This window comes from Aphis gossypii, chromosome 2 (assembly GCF_020184175.1).
Source record: "Aphis gossypii isolate Hap1 chromosome 2, ASM2018417v2, whole genome shotgun sequence".
In the NCBI taxonomy this organism is placed as follows: Eukaryota; Metazoa; Arthropoda; class Insecta; order Hemiptera; family Aphididae; genus Aphis; species Aphis gossypii.
Window position 1 is genome coordinate 13,442,941 of NC_065531.1, and position 15,314 is coordinate 13,458,254.

Below are 15,314 nucleotides of genomic sequence, written 5' to 3' on the forward strand. Positions count from 1 at the left end.
TTTTTCAAAAAAACTATTACAGAGAATTCCAATCAAACCGTCAAAAAACTTAAAGTATCATATATTTTAATCTTTATACGATCTCAAATCTATAAATAGTACAATTTGAAGCGTTCAACTTTTATGGACTAAAAAATGTGTAGAAGCCAGAAGGCACAGAAAACAGATCACTGTAAAACTATCAATTCCTCGTTTGGCTTAAAACGTATTGATAACCGAAGGGCACAGCTAATATTCCATCGATCATAAGAATTTTCACTACGGTCAGGAATACCTTTCTGTTATATATTATTATGTATAATGGAAAACGTCTAATATTTGTATTCGTTGTATAATAATATAAGACGATCGATATTCGTCGTTTGCAAAGACCTTTTCTCGAACACGGCGGTGGACGGATTTTATACGATTTATTTACTAACGTCGTCGAATCGTCGTGAAATTACCATGCGAATAATCGAATGACTTGTAGTTTTATTTTTAAATCGCGGATACACCAGACTCGTAATTTATTTCCTGTTCCATTATAATATGGTACACCGCTGGTTGTTCTGTAATTCGCGTAGGAACTATAATAACGTATTAACATCGTATCAAGGTCCAATTTACATGGAACTACCAAGTAAACTTTATGCATTGTTCTGATAATACTTCAGAATTCGAAAACCTACGTTGACATTTTTATTTCTGGCATGTTGAATAGTTTTTACCTAGTTTCAATAATGGCACAAAACTCTGTCATTGTAGAGAAATGAAAATACTGTATAATTTCCGTATAATTTGTTAATTGTTAATAGATACGAAAAAGGATATGTTTAACCAATAATTTATGTGGAAATCTCAAAGGAAAGAAAAAAATTAAAACAACACATTGAACAATAAAAAATAATATTTTATTAATTGAGGATTTTATTACAATTGTATTACAAATAAAAATGTAAAATACATTTTTCTCTTCCGGCACTTATACAATAAAATAGACATATAATATTAATTTTTTGCGTACAGACAGAAAAACATAAACAAATAAGATAAATAAAGATAATTTAATAATTTTCCTTTTTTTTAGTTATAATAATTTATGTGAAGACAGTATAATTTTGTAAGACATTTTAAGTACATTTTCTTTTGAAGTTTGAAAACAATTATATTAATACTGTGTAAAATATTTAGTCTATCAATCAGTCTAATTCAATGATTTTATTTTATTGGAAAAAAAAACCGGTGATAAAATTTATTTTGGTATCAGACATGACAGGAAAATATAACTTAATTAAATAAAAAATAAAAAGACTAGTTTCTTTTTTTCATCAAAATATATAATTAAACGTAACAAATATTTTTGACTATTGTATTTCAAAGGACAAGTAATTATCACATTTAGTATTGTAACTTATTATGATTTCTAGACAAGTATTATTTATGTTGTGGTTTGGGCGCCATCAAAAATTAATTAATTTAATAATTTAACTACGAATTAATGATGCGGTTATACTATGAAAGATTTAAATTAAGATTTATGATATCCATACATTTTAAAATAAAAAATGAATGGTAACATAATTTCTTATAATTATTCTTTTGTACTTTGATTTTTAAATAATCAATACCAAATAACTATTACAAGAAAATTAATTAAAACCAAATTGAATAACTATGTATTAATGTTAAAATTAATATAATTATGGAAGCTATTTATTTTGTATGATTAATTGCACATGAGAGTGTTAAGTGTATATTATTCATAATTATGAAAAAAAATGAGAACTGTTCATGGAAAGTTAATGAGAAAATTAATAATTAGGCGCCCAATGTAATAATAATATTTTTTTTTAAGCTAACTCCAAAACAATAACAGTTTTTATTTTCATGTTGTAGTAAACCCTATTTACCTAGATAAATAAAGATAAAAGCTGAATATCTTAAAAAAATAGTAACAAACGTATCACAGATTATATATGGTTGATTAATTTTTACCTATTATAAACAAAACAGAGCATCAGACTTAACTTACCAACCCATTAAAATAATTTTCCCTTTATGATACAACGTAACAGCCTAATGAACATCTAACAAATTTAAGTACAGTCTATTATTGAGTATCCAGGTAGGACATATGTTGCCCCTTAAGAACGAAAACTACATTACAATTATTTGCAAAAGAATACATTTTGTGATATGGTATTTTTAATTTTATTTGGTCAGTCAGACTTATGGAGTGCGAGTTATAAATTATTGCAGCCAAAATATTCTATATAAATACTTTTCAATATATCTTAAAAATATTTGATCTGTGATATTTTATATAAAAAAAAAAAAAGCTTTTGAATGAAATTTTACCCCCAAATTACACATTGATATAATATTATATACATTAATTTATACACTAAAGTAGGCGGGTTGGTAAGAAAGAACAATAAGAGCCTATCAAGTAATTTATTTTAAATCTTGCCTAGAATCCTGTTGGATTTAAAATTGTATTTAAATTGCATTGATTTTATATTTGACACTATCAGAGTATCTTAATTTTAAAAAAACCCTCATTTTTTGATCACTGTTAATACATCAAGACATTTTCAACAATAATATAATACATTAAACATTAAGGTTATAAGACCTTGTCCCCTATTGATTGATAGGCTTAAGTTATAATTAGTCGAGTACCTTCTTTAATTTTCATATAGTAATATTTATAAAGTACTAAAAAATAATATTAAAAATAAACCATAATGCTGAGATAAGCCATAAGCTGTCAATATTAATATATACATAAAAAATGTAACTAATAATTTTTTTTTATATAATATAGGCTAAGTATCAACTTAAAATAGGCTATTATTTATACATTTTTTAGAATACTCTCTATTATTAACCAAAACACACAATGCATCCATTAAAAAAAAAAACAAAGTCAGTATTTTAAAATAGATGCGACTTGTGTAATAAATAATTTATTATTCTAAACAAAGTGCCGGCACTTACCCTAGCACGCAAGAGTACACTATGATTTTCTGTAGGATTCTTGATTTTTTACTGTTTATTTTATCATAGCGCAATATTGGTGCCCAACGGACAGGACGTGGCCATAGTGGACACTGGCCGGCTTTTTGCTGATCTAGTCAGGTTTGGTACTGACCGTTGATGGTCGTCACCTTTGGCTATATCTCAGGATCTTCTCCTCGCAATATCCTTACTCGAGGCTGTCGTTGTACTATCTGTACAACACACATAAATCTACTGTTAGAATACACATTTTAGTCTGGAAGTCATTGAAATTACTTAAGTTAAAATGGGTTGTATATTCTGCTGGAAGAATCGATAAACTAGACTAAGCCAAGTCTGTATACTTTGTGGTAGGTAATGTAATAATAGAGTTGATTATATTAATTTAGTGTTAATACTAACATCAATAAGACTTAAAAATGGTTACAACAATATTAATGATTTTTTTTTACTTTCAGAAGCTTTACAAGTACCTATAGTAATATACCAACAACAAAAACAACGTGTTTATATTCGTTTCACAAAGGAGAAGGTTAAATTGTCGTCAATTGAATGGCATGAGAATACAATGAAATTCAGGTCATACCAAATACAATGAACATTGGCCCAATAGTGATAGGGTTTATCGGGGACATAGCAAACAGACCATAAAAAAGTTTAGTCGTCACAAGCCAATTACCAATTACACACTAATATCGCATACCCGCAAATAGCAAATAAACAAATGCCTAGGTAAACGTCAACACTTGTCGGAATCAAACATGACAAAATATACAGACACGCTGGAATCGAAGTAGGGTTGCTTTGAAACGAGCAGACTCGAAGGGATTGCCTCGAGTCGTTGCTCGGTGATGGGTCGTAGAAGGCGTGTAAGGGTTGGGTTAATTATTTTTCTTATTTAGAGAGGAACACTCACTGTCTTTGGATTTAGACGTCAGCGACCGCCTGAGTTTGTCGACGAGCTTCGAGTGGAACATGTTCAGTGACGACGTGGACGACACCTTTGGCGGCGACGAGGACGACGACGAAGACTTGGCGGGGCTCTGCAGGCTGGACTGCGAATTCCGCGACGAGTTTCTGGACGCAGCTCCGTGATGGTGCTGCAGGCTGCCGTGGTGGAAAGCCGTCTGCTTGGACACTCCGCCGAGCGACCGATGGGCCGGCGAGCCTACCATGAAATCGCTGCCGGGCGACGTGGACAACGACGGACCGTCCGCCGACCGGGAACCGCTGTGCATCCGTCTGGTGCCACCGCACGACGAAGCCGACGAGGCGGACGTCTTGTCGTTGGAACACTCGGAAACACGTCTGTTCCGATTCGATTTGTAAATATTGTAATCATTTTTTACGACAGGCATCATGAAGGCCATGACTTTTTTCTAATGTGCAGCAAGTGTTAAATAAAAAATAAAAATTAACGAGGAACCGACGACGAGATTCACTCTTCGGAGTTAACGATTTTCTATAACAAATTCGACTGTTTCCGTCTGCAGTGATTTTTATTCTGTTCCGTTTATCGTTACTTTTTTTTTTCACCGTCCGTACACGTATTTTTATTTCAATACGATTTCAATATATTTAATATTATTTAATATTTTATTATAAACTGTTTTCCGTACGGACCGATATGTAAATAATTTAAATAATTATTATTATCTCATCAATTCGCACTGAAAGATTGTTACCGGTATGCACGTCAGTCGGCAACTGGCGGGAATTTATAAATTCGATTTCGGATAAGGACGTATATAAATATATGTTTATATACGCGCGCGATTATATCTAGTGAAAAAAAAAAAAAAAAAAACAAAACGTTTCTGTAACGATACCGATTTCGTTTCTCTATTTTACTCCACTGGACGAGTCGAACGTTAAGAACGGTGCGCGAGTCGTGACTATGTGCAAAGCAATGCAACGGAATGAGAATCACTTTGGCCGTGTGACCTTTCCGCCTTGCGAACGCGCGTTACCACCACTACCGCCGCCGCCGCCGCCGCCGTCGACCCCGCACCGCGACCACACCGGCCGCGACACCGACCCGCCGCGCCGTTGCCGGGACCGCTTCACCGCCGCGCCCACTCCCACCCGCAGGACGACGACGTTATGAAACCCGTCCCGCGGGCCGCCGCCGTCGGTGGCCTCGGGGACGCGTCGGTTACACCGGTCGGTCGGCGTCCTAAAACACGGTCGTTTAGGGCGGGCGGGCGAGGGGCGGTTAGGCATTCGTCGTCTGGATGTTATTGATCCGAACCGTCCCCGCGACCACTCCCTCCGCCGCCCACCGTAGTCGTCGGGCGTACGTGCGTGCGTGCACGTGTGGCAACCGCTTACCACCCGTCCCCGCGCCACGGTCGACGACCAACGGTTTTCCCCACCCGCCCCCGCCCGCAGGTGGATCGGCGGCGGCCGTTTTACGACGACGGGTCTCGACCACCCGTCCCGCACCGCCGTATCGTGGGGTAATATTGTCGGCCGAATTTCGGTCCCGGTGCTGGCAGATGGCGCGACACGTAGCGCGCGCGTCCCGTACGCCCGCCCGCCCACCGCAGTCGGTGAACCGAATTCCAGTGGTTCCCAAACGCTAGAACGTTAACACCGTCATCGCCGTCGCGTACGATGGCGGCGACTGTGCCCTGCGCGTTGTAGTGCATTCCACGTTAGAGTAATATTATTATTGTTGTCGTTGTTGTCGTCGTCTTCGTCGTGTAGCACAAGTAAATACGTTTGCATATTCGTATTTCGTATTTTTGTCCGCGACCACTCCGGCAGCCAAGTCGGGTTTTATTTTCATATATTTAATAAGTATGGTCGTTCTCGAAGCACGACGCCCGCCATCATCGCTCCGTTCACGTCCGGCAAACGACCGTCGGAGAAATCATTTCGTTTTTTGTGCTTGTATCAACTGTGCACGAAACGCCGTCGTTGTGTAGGAAACGAGCTGATGTCGTCGTGAAAACCGTTCGGATCGCCAAGTCCGGAGCGAAATCGGAATGAGCGACGCGTCACGGTATTCTGCCGTCGGGCCCGCTCGTAGCTATATAATATTATTGTAATAGTACGTATTGCGTTTAAGTAATATTGTATATTATAATATTATTATTGTAATAGTACGTATTGCGTTTGAACAATATTGTATGGGCTAAAGGCTTTTCCATACGTTTCTCGGCCACGTCCCGTTTTTCTGGGATACGTTTTCGTCGTACGTAGCACGCGAGATTCGTGATTTTTTTCATTTCTCACGTCGTTCGCTCAAAACCATAATAATAAATAATATTCTGAAACGTAATGTTGAACGTTTTCCACTAATGTTTAGAAAAACAATTTGAATCGTACGCGACTCCGAGGGCTAGAGTCACAGTACGTGTTTTCGCCGCATTTATTTACAATCACACGACGTGGAATCGAGAGATATTATGATAAATAAAATAATAATTTTATTTATTATTATTATTGTATTGTCTCCATTTACACGACGGATCGATTTTTTTCGTGTTTGGTTTTTTTTTTGTTATGTTATGCGACGACCACGGAGCAAACGAGAATTGGGTCGTCGAGAAACAAATACATCAATATTTTTTCGATCCGCTCCGGTCGTTTGGTTGGATTTTTTTTTTTTTTTTGTCTACGTGTCAATGACGAATTTCCGATTTTCGTCCTAGCTCGCTAATAAAACGCTCCATACAAATCATTTATACCTAATATATTTATTGTGAAATATATTCTTATCCTGACGATACATTTAATAATAATATTATTCTTATCGTTACGATGGCACACAAACTTAAACTCAGATCCTTAAGCCCGTTAACACAGAGGGAAAGTTTAATAATTATTATATAAAAGTAAAAGTATCCGGATAATAATGTCCACAATGTAATTAATGCGCACATGCACAACATTACGATGGCACAATCTAGAATTTTCTCTAAACTTGAGATGCGAACGATGAGCTCGCACGTTTTCGTTGCGTTCTGTGAACAAAATCTGGTTGCAAATCATGCAAGTGGATATTTAATTTTTACCATAAAATATTATGAAAACTTGGTGAAGAAAAAACCGAAACCCGCTGCTAGTATTTGTAATATTATACATCCGTAATACAAATCGTTTAAAATACAAGTATAATAAAGTACTTAATATATTATTATTATTATTATTACTTCCCCGTTATTCGTTTTTTTTTTATGTTTTTCTTGGGATACGGATAATATTCTTTAAATATATTATTATACAGTATGCAGTGGTGACGTAATACATTTCTGCTTTCGGACATAATATAGTGTATTATACAGTTAAATACTTAAATATTATTACGCGACTAATAATCGCTAATAACGTATAATTTTTAAGTAAATAACGCGCAGACCATGAATTATGTCTCCGGACCCCGAGGATATTGCATTATAAAATAACTAATACAGTATGAAATACCCACACAACTATAATAGGTGCTATGGTGAAATGTATGTTTGCGAATGACATAAATAATTGATGTCTGGGAAAGTGGGAAATAAAATATTGCGATGTGCATGAATTGAAGTCTGGGAAATAAATAAAAAAAATAAAACGATGTTCTCAATTTGGGTCAGCGTGGTTTCAATTAAAAGTGACGAAACGATATAGTGTACTGCGCACTGGTATACTTACGTGGCTAGATATACTTTAGTATGCCAATAATTTCGTCGATTTACATAATATTATAAAATAATGTACTAATAAACTATTAAATTGTATTATCCGAGATTTCGATTTTCCGCATTCCTGCCCGTATTTTTAATATAGTTCCTATAATATTTTACGTGGTCAATATCATCGACGATTCCGGTCGCTGAACCCATAGTTATTGGGTAAAAATGACCAATAATAAGTGAAATCGTAATGTTAAAAAAGTGTCCACGTGTCATCGTCATCGTCGAGCAGATCGGAGCCGGTTTAAACGCGAAAGTACCGATTTTTGCATATTTTTACAATAATCGTTTTGGCAACATTTTCTGTCGTGTGCGGAAAGAAAACATACGTGACGGGAAGTGACTAGCGACCGTGTGCGTGTGACGAATAACCCTTTGGCCGGATGGCGGATATAATATAATAATATGCACGCGGCGGTGGGCGACAATATGACGCCGACGCGTGCAGTTTGTACAAAAATAACTAGAACCGAAATAATTCGTAAGATTCTGCGAAAGAGAGATGGAAGAATAGATGACATGGACCACTCGTAGACTATTTAGAAGACGGGCCACTAGCAATAAAAGTAACGGATTATTAACCAAAACGCGAGTGAGAGAAGAGAGAGAGACGACTATTATACTTCAAAGAGTCGTTAATTTATTCGTTTCAACACGTTTAATCGATTACTATTAGAGCCTTCGTGACGCCCAACAATTATTTTATATACATACTGTAATAATATTATAAACGCCAATTTGCATGCATTTCCTGATCTAGAAATGCAGTTCCGCTCCCCTCCTTATAAAAAGTACACTCGCAATTATGACAAAAAATATACCTTATTAGTAATTATATATATTTTGTCAGTAATGTACTGTATAGTTATAAAACGTAAATCCATCTTGCGGTTTAGTGTATAATATACTGTATATAGCCATATAGGTACGGTATAATACCTAACTATTTAAAAACTGAACGTTCGATTTACACTCCCAATAGTTTTATAACAAGGAAAATTGAACGTTGTTTAAAACGAATGTTTTATTGACCTATCATCAAATTTAAAGGTGAAAATATTATCCAGGACAGTGAATGCCCCGAGAACACCTCGAAAGATTTATTTTTTAATAAGCCTGTGAATACGTTTGCTAATCATATATACCACTAAATGTGTATTATGTGCATTTCGTATGATGTTTTTTGGTAGGTATTAGATTATCATACTATCGTATAGTGTATGGTATTATATTACAATTATTATTTTAGTTTTTTTTCTTTTAACTTCTCTCTCTATATATTATATATATATATATATCATTTTGGATTGCACATGTTCGTTGTATGTATTGTTAAACTTCAAGCCTGGCCGTATTGTGTAGGATATAATATTGCCGCACGCCTATGAAGTATGAGATCGTGAATTACATATATATTATGTTCACTATGTGTCTATGTGGCAGTGGTTGCATCAAATTTTGTTTGTTTCGTACAAAATTATATACCTATTGGTTATTATTAATATCATACTCCGTACACGTGTGAATCGTGAATGTGTGGTTGTCGTCAGGTAGACGTCCATTCGTACAAAACGCCGTATATATTATTATAATAGTAGATGTATAGTTGGTTACCTATACTAAAAACGATTTGCATAAGCTATGTATAATGACCCGCGGCAAACGTGCAACAGATGCGATGGAAATATTCGCTTTGTACCTATGCATATTATTTTCAATACGAAGCTGTGTGCGTGCGTTTATTGAAAATAATTAGGATAGTTAACCGTTTGACAATGTTTTTTTATGTGAAATGTGAATCATAGCAACTATTTATATTTGATTTAGTCTTTTAAACCTTTTACTAGTAATTAATTACAGATTCAAATAGCACGTATAACATAAAAAATTCTAATGTGATTACTCAAACGCACCTATAGTTATTTTTGGTTATCGGTTATGATGTTTGTGATTTAAATACAAATGATATAAGTCCATAAAGTCAAAGTTTACCGTTTTTACTCTTAGTAATACTTACTGTTACAGTGTTATGACTTATGTAGATTATGTAGATACATGATACATTTGATGATTATCAACCACTTTAGAAGTTTAGAAGTAATCATTAATTTGTTACTATTTAATTATACATTCCATGTGTACCTATATATTTAGTATTTATAATAAAAGTTACATATTAAAAAAAAAAAAAATAATAAAACTTGTAATGTAATTATTTTTATTTATTATATTGATAAAAATATGCAACGTTACTGAAAATAGTTCTTTATGAATTAAAATCATTATCAGAATATACATTGATAATTACACTTTTTTTATTTTATGTTCATGAGAATATGAGGTGATAACGAATAAATATTATATCATTTTAAAAATTAAAAATATTAATTATATTCATTATAAATAAATAATGAAGTAGGTAATATTTTATTAGGCAACTATATAAAATTTATATACAAAGAAACAACTATAATAATAATATTATAATTTATATTATATATTCATATAATCACATATTATTGTACTTAGTACTTAGTATACCTTATTTATTATTTATAAACTATAGTACCTACTGGCTTCTACTCATATAATATTATGAATTAAAAAGTACATTAACCTAATAATTTATGAACCATACTGCTTAAACTTTAAAACTTTCAAATAATAGAACGTATTTTTGTTTCTACATTCTACTACTACACAAAAGTATTAATGTGAAAACATTTTAAGACTTAATATTTAATCCTATATTATATATTATTATTATACTATGTTATTTTGTAGCTGAGTAGTTGTATCTCTTGTATACATACATAAATACATAATTAAATACGGACTAGCTATTTACCGACAATATATCTATTAATATTTGCATTAGTAAATTTACTTTTTGTTCGTTTTCAATTTTTTTTTTATTTTAATGATAATAATGAACTTATAATATTATACAAATACAATTAAACTTTACTTCAGTTTAATTATTGGACGTCAAGGACAGTAAATAGAATATAGATATACGATATATCGTTTTTACCATACTACCATGCCTCTGCATTCATAACCTTCTCATTCTTATAAATTAATGTTGACAATAAGTAATTATTAACTGTTAAAATGAGTTGATCGTTCTCATTGGAAATGTTTATGTATCTAAGTCAAAATGCTTATACAAGCAGATTTTGAGTTACTTTTAACTTGTGTACTAAGGATAACATCGTAAATTGTCTCTTTGACTATAGTATTAAAATATGTGAGGGCTATCAATCTATTATGATCATTTAAAATTTATAAAATTGATTATAAGATATAAACATTTTATTAATTGTAAAAATTGCTGAGTATGCCATAGGTACTTACTAAGTAGTAAGTATGTATTTTTATGTTTTATTAGGACTGTTATATTTATCTATATTCCGAAATAAGTGTAAATAATTTAAATTTATGAATTATATACCTATCTATATATATAATATACCTATACTATCAGTTCTCATTTGAAAAATAATAATTTATATCACCCACCACAGGACATTCCATAAATGGTATAAAATTTAAGCATTTGAAAATTAGGCTTTTTTATAAGTTCATTTAAAAAGTTTATCTAAGTTTAAATTTCTATAATTTTTGAGAAGTAATTACCTATTTGAAAAATTACAATAGTTCCATACTTTTGTGATAGTTTTCTAATAATCTATTAATTATACTATACCGAAAATCAATTTTTTTATTATTGTACAATAATTGTACATAGTACATAAACCAAATAAAGTATGTCCACAATTATACGATATACCAAGCCGTGAGCACGTGTTTCCTTGTATTTTGTGACGTCTATATAATATATTATATGAGTATAAATAATTCATAGTTTATCCACAGGTGTGATGTGTGAAGGAACTGCTATCGTCCTTCGAATTTCAAAATGTGTATTGTTTATTGTAGGCATTATTGTAAAGTATTTTAATACATTTTTTTGTAAGTATTTGAACAATATTTTAAATACATTGTTTTATTACTGAATAGGTACTATTTAATTATACAATTTTTTTGATTTCTCATAGATTTTAAAATTGTTTTTATTATTTTGTAATCCTTGCGCTGAATAAAAATAGTAAATACACTGCCGCTGTCTTTAAACATAAACGTTAAAGTTATTATATATGTATAATATTATATTACGTGTAATATGTATGTATTATTAAAATAGTGAGAATTTATTGTAACATTATGAGTAATACCATTGAGTACTCAATTTTTTTTTTACTCAATGGTAATACTTACAACTCACTACTTACATACTTCACTAAAAATATTATTTTACTATTTTAGAATTTTTAGTATTACTTAAATCATCAATAGAAAATCTGGTTTTAAATAGTTATAACTTATAGTTATATAAGTCAATCATTACTTATACTTAGAGTATAAATAATACAATATTCAATAACCATATATGTAGGTATTACCGTTTCCAGGATTTGTGATGGTCTATACAAATTGTCAATTAAGATGTTTATACTATTATGAAATGTTTGTTTTACATTTTTTTGCAATGCTATAAAAAAATATAAAGTGCAATATTATTTTTCTTAAAAACTCAATATCTATGAAATTTATTAAGTGTATAAAATATAAATATATAACAAAGCAGAAATCAATTTTTCATAAAGCGTATTTTGAATTTTGATTAAGACACACATGGTAGTTTGGTCTGTTACGTGAATGTGATAGTATCTTTTATGTATTTATATTATATGTATTAAAATTAGGTATATAAAAAATAAATAAATAAAATATTAACTACGAAAATATATTAATAATTTTATCTGATTTACTTTAAGACTATACCTATTAGTTTAATAAAACATTGCCGTTGTTGCAATAAAGATACTATTACCTACTATTACTAAAATATTGCACTATAGAAATGGTATTTCTGTATCTTTTTCTTTAACTTAACCCTGTTGATTAGTATACAGTTGAAAATCAGTCACTCCCATTATAATTTTTTGTTTTATTAAACGTTTACTTGTATTACTGTAATACACTAATACTGTGAATGTTGATGATCGACTTGTCAATTGTCATCAATCTCTATTAATCAAAATCGATTACGTAGCCACTAGCCACGTAGGTATACAAAAATCACGAATTCAATAAATAATAATAATCGTGGGACTATATTATAATTTATAAATTAATTCAAATAATATATGATGGATTGAGATTACATCAAATGCACTTGTATTATAGAGACAAGTTATGCTATTATAGTACCTATTATGTATATAATAACTTAAATAACTAATGTATAAATACATAATAACATATTATTTAAATTAAAAAAAAATGTTTAATATTTTTAAAATATTAAAAATTGCGCAATATACGACATTCAGAGCCCGAGTGTTAACAATTTAACATCCGCCTTATTTTGATTATAACAGCCACTAAATAACGATCCAGTAAATATATATAAATATTTTGAAAACATTGATAAATCATTTAATTGAATAAACGATTTTGACTTAAGCTATGTATGTTTTACTTTAATATTTATCTTATTGTAATGTGTAAAATTGAGGTGCAAGCACAAACAAATAATTAGGTACCTATAAGTAATCCAGGAATTTTTTTCGGAGGGATCCATAACATCTTTATAGTAATTTTATTGAATTTAGGTCCATCAATAACAAATAATCTATGGTTAGGCGCTATAATAATATTTTTATATATTATGATACAATAAAATAGTGATAATGTGAAAATAGTCAATAGTTAATTTAATTGGTGTTTAAATTATTAATCACTAAAAATTGAAAATATTTATGTTAGTACTAAAAATAGTTATTTTAAATATTTGTATTATAACGAAGTAATTTCAGGGGAGTAAGTCCGGACCCTTGGACCTAAATATTTAAAGATTAAATAATATTACTGTCCGAGTACTTAATTGTGGTATTATAGCATAATAAACATATTACATAGATACATCAATACCTCCAATACCTAAACGTAAACGTAATACGAAGTACATATTATATTATGTATTTGTGTATAAAATATAAAACTATATCAGTAGACAGTAATACACTACGTTTCTGTTGAAAAACACAAAATTTTACACTTCATTAAAATGATTTAATATACGATATAAGAAATTAAATAGGTAATATAGTATAGAAGTATAAAATATGTGAGTTTTTAAAAGTAATTATTATTGATGAAATTTTGTTTCATTTTGAATTTAAAACATAATGTACATACAAGGGTCTTATTAGAAATAAATGTTTACCGAAATATCCAACAAATACTGATATCACTAAAATTGAACCCATGTTAAATATCAATAATGTATTATAATTTATAAGTTATAACAATTTACAAACAATGAAAAGTATCTAAGTGTGTGTATTGTGTATAATATTATTATGTATGTTTGAAAAATTAATCATTTTGTAAGTAATATATCTAAACACAATCATACGTACATATTATATTAACATACATTTAAATATTTAATATCTAACGCGGGTATGTAGTAACATTTAATTAATTAAAAAATAATATTTATCTTTTTGAAATTATTTTATTTACAAAGTTGTTACCGCAGACATAAAAATAACATATATTTTATTTTTATTTTATTTGAAAATATTATATTTTTATTACTTTTTATTCTTATCATTTTTTCAGTTTTGTTCTTTTTTGAATGATAATATGTATTTATATTATATATATTTGTAATTTATTATTACAAAACAGGAATTTTTCGAAATATTTTTGATTTATAAAACTTGAACTTTTGACAGTACTGTACTACTGTATTAGTTTTAACTGTTATGAGTATTTCAACTTTCAAGTTTTGAAGAACGGAGTAGTATGGATTAACATTTTGCGAATTTTTTTGGTTTTCCTGAGCCACTCAAAAGTTTTAAGTCTTTACAATATTGATATTGTTTAAACTACACCAAAATAATTAAAACCATTATTTTTACATTTTAAATATTTAATTTCATAAAAACTATATGTACCTATACATATACTTCAATTATCTATGAAAAAATTGTGCAGATAAACTATTGATATATTTTAGAATGCTTTAAATCCAACTTATCTTGTATTACGTTTTCAAGTTCTAACTATTAAAAATAAAAATTGCTGAAAATTGTAACTCAAAATAATTTTCAAATTTTAGTGAATTTTAATTACAAAGGCGCAAACAAATGTGATTACTGATTATCTATGTATTTTCAATATTTTTAAATTTTTTTAAGTAAAACTTATAAAAATATTTGTACCCAATTTTCATACTATTTAACCCACAACCAACATTTTATTAAACATAAATTGAAAAAACTAAACTCAATTTTTAAATCTTTAAAAATAGCTCAAAAAGACCAAAATATTTAACATTGTAAAATGGCTGCAGATAATTATATAATGTGTATTAATATTTAGGGAAATGTATTATTTATTGAATTCAACTATTGAAAATTTTTTTGAGATATTAATAATCTTACAATTTTTTTACAGAGAGTTTATAATAATACATCACTGGTTTATTTATAATAAAAAAAATACTAAAATATTAGGTATATAAAATATAGATACATTGAAGAA

The 15,314-nt window shown here is 30.2% G+C and overlaps 1 protein-coding gene across 1 annotated transcript; it reads right to left on the reverse strand.

The window, feature by feature from the left end:
- Nucleotides 1-871: 871 nt before the first annotated feature.
- LOC114125692 (uncharacterized) lies at nt 872-4,931 on the reverse strand. The gene is made up of 2 exons (XM_027989458.2): nt 3,920-4,931; nt 872-3,215 (listed from the first exon to the last, which is right to left on the reverse strand). The coding sequence occupies exons 1-2, from the start codon at nt 4,371-4,373 to the stop codon at nt 3,166-3,168; spliced, it is 504 nt and encodes a 167-aa protein (XP_027845259.2). The 5' UTR covers nt 4,374-4,931; the 3' UTR covers nt 872-3,165.
- Nucleotides 4,932-15,314: the final 10,383 nt, after the last annotated feature.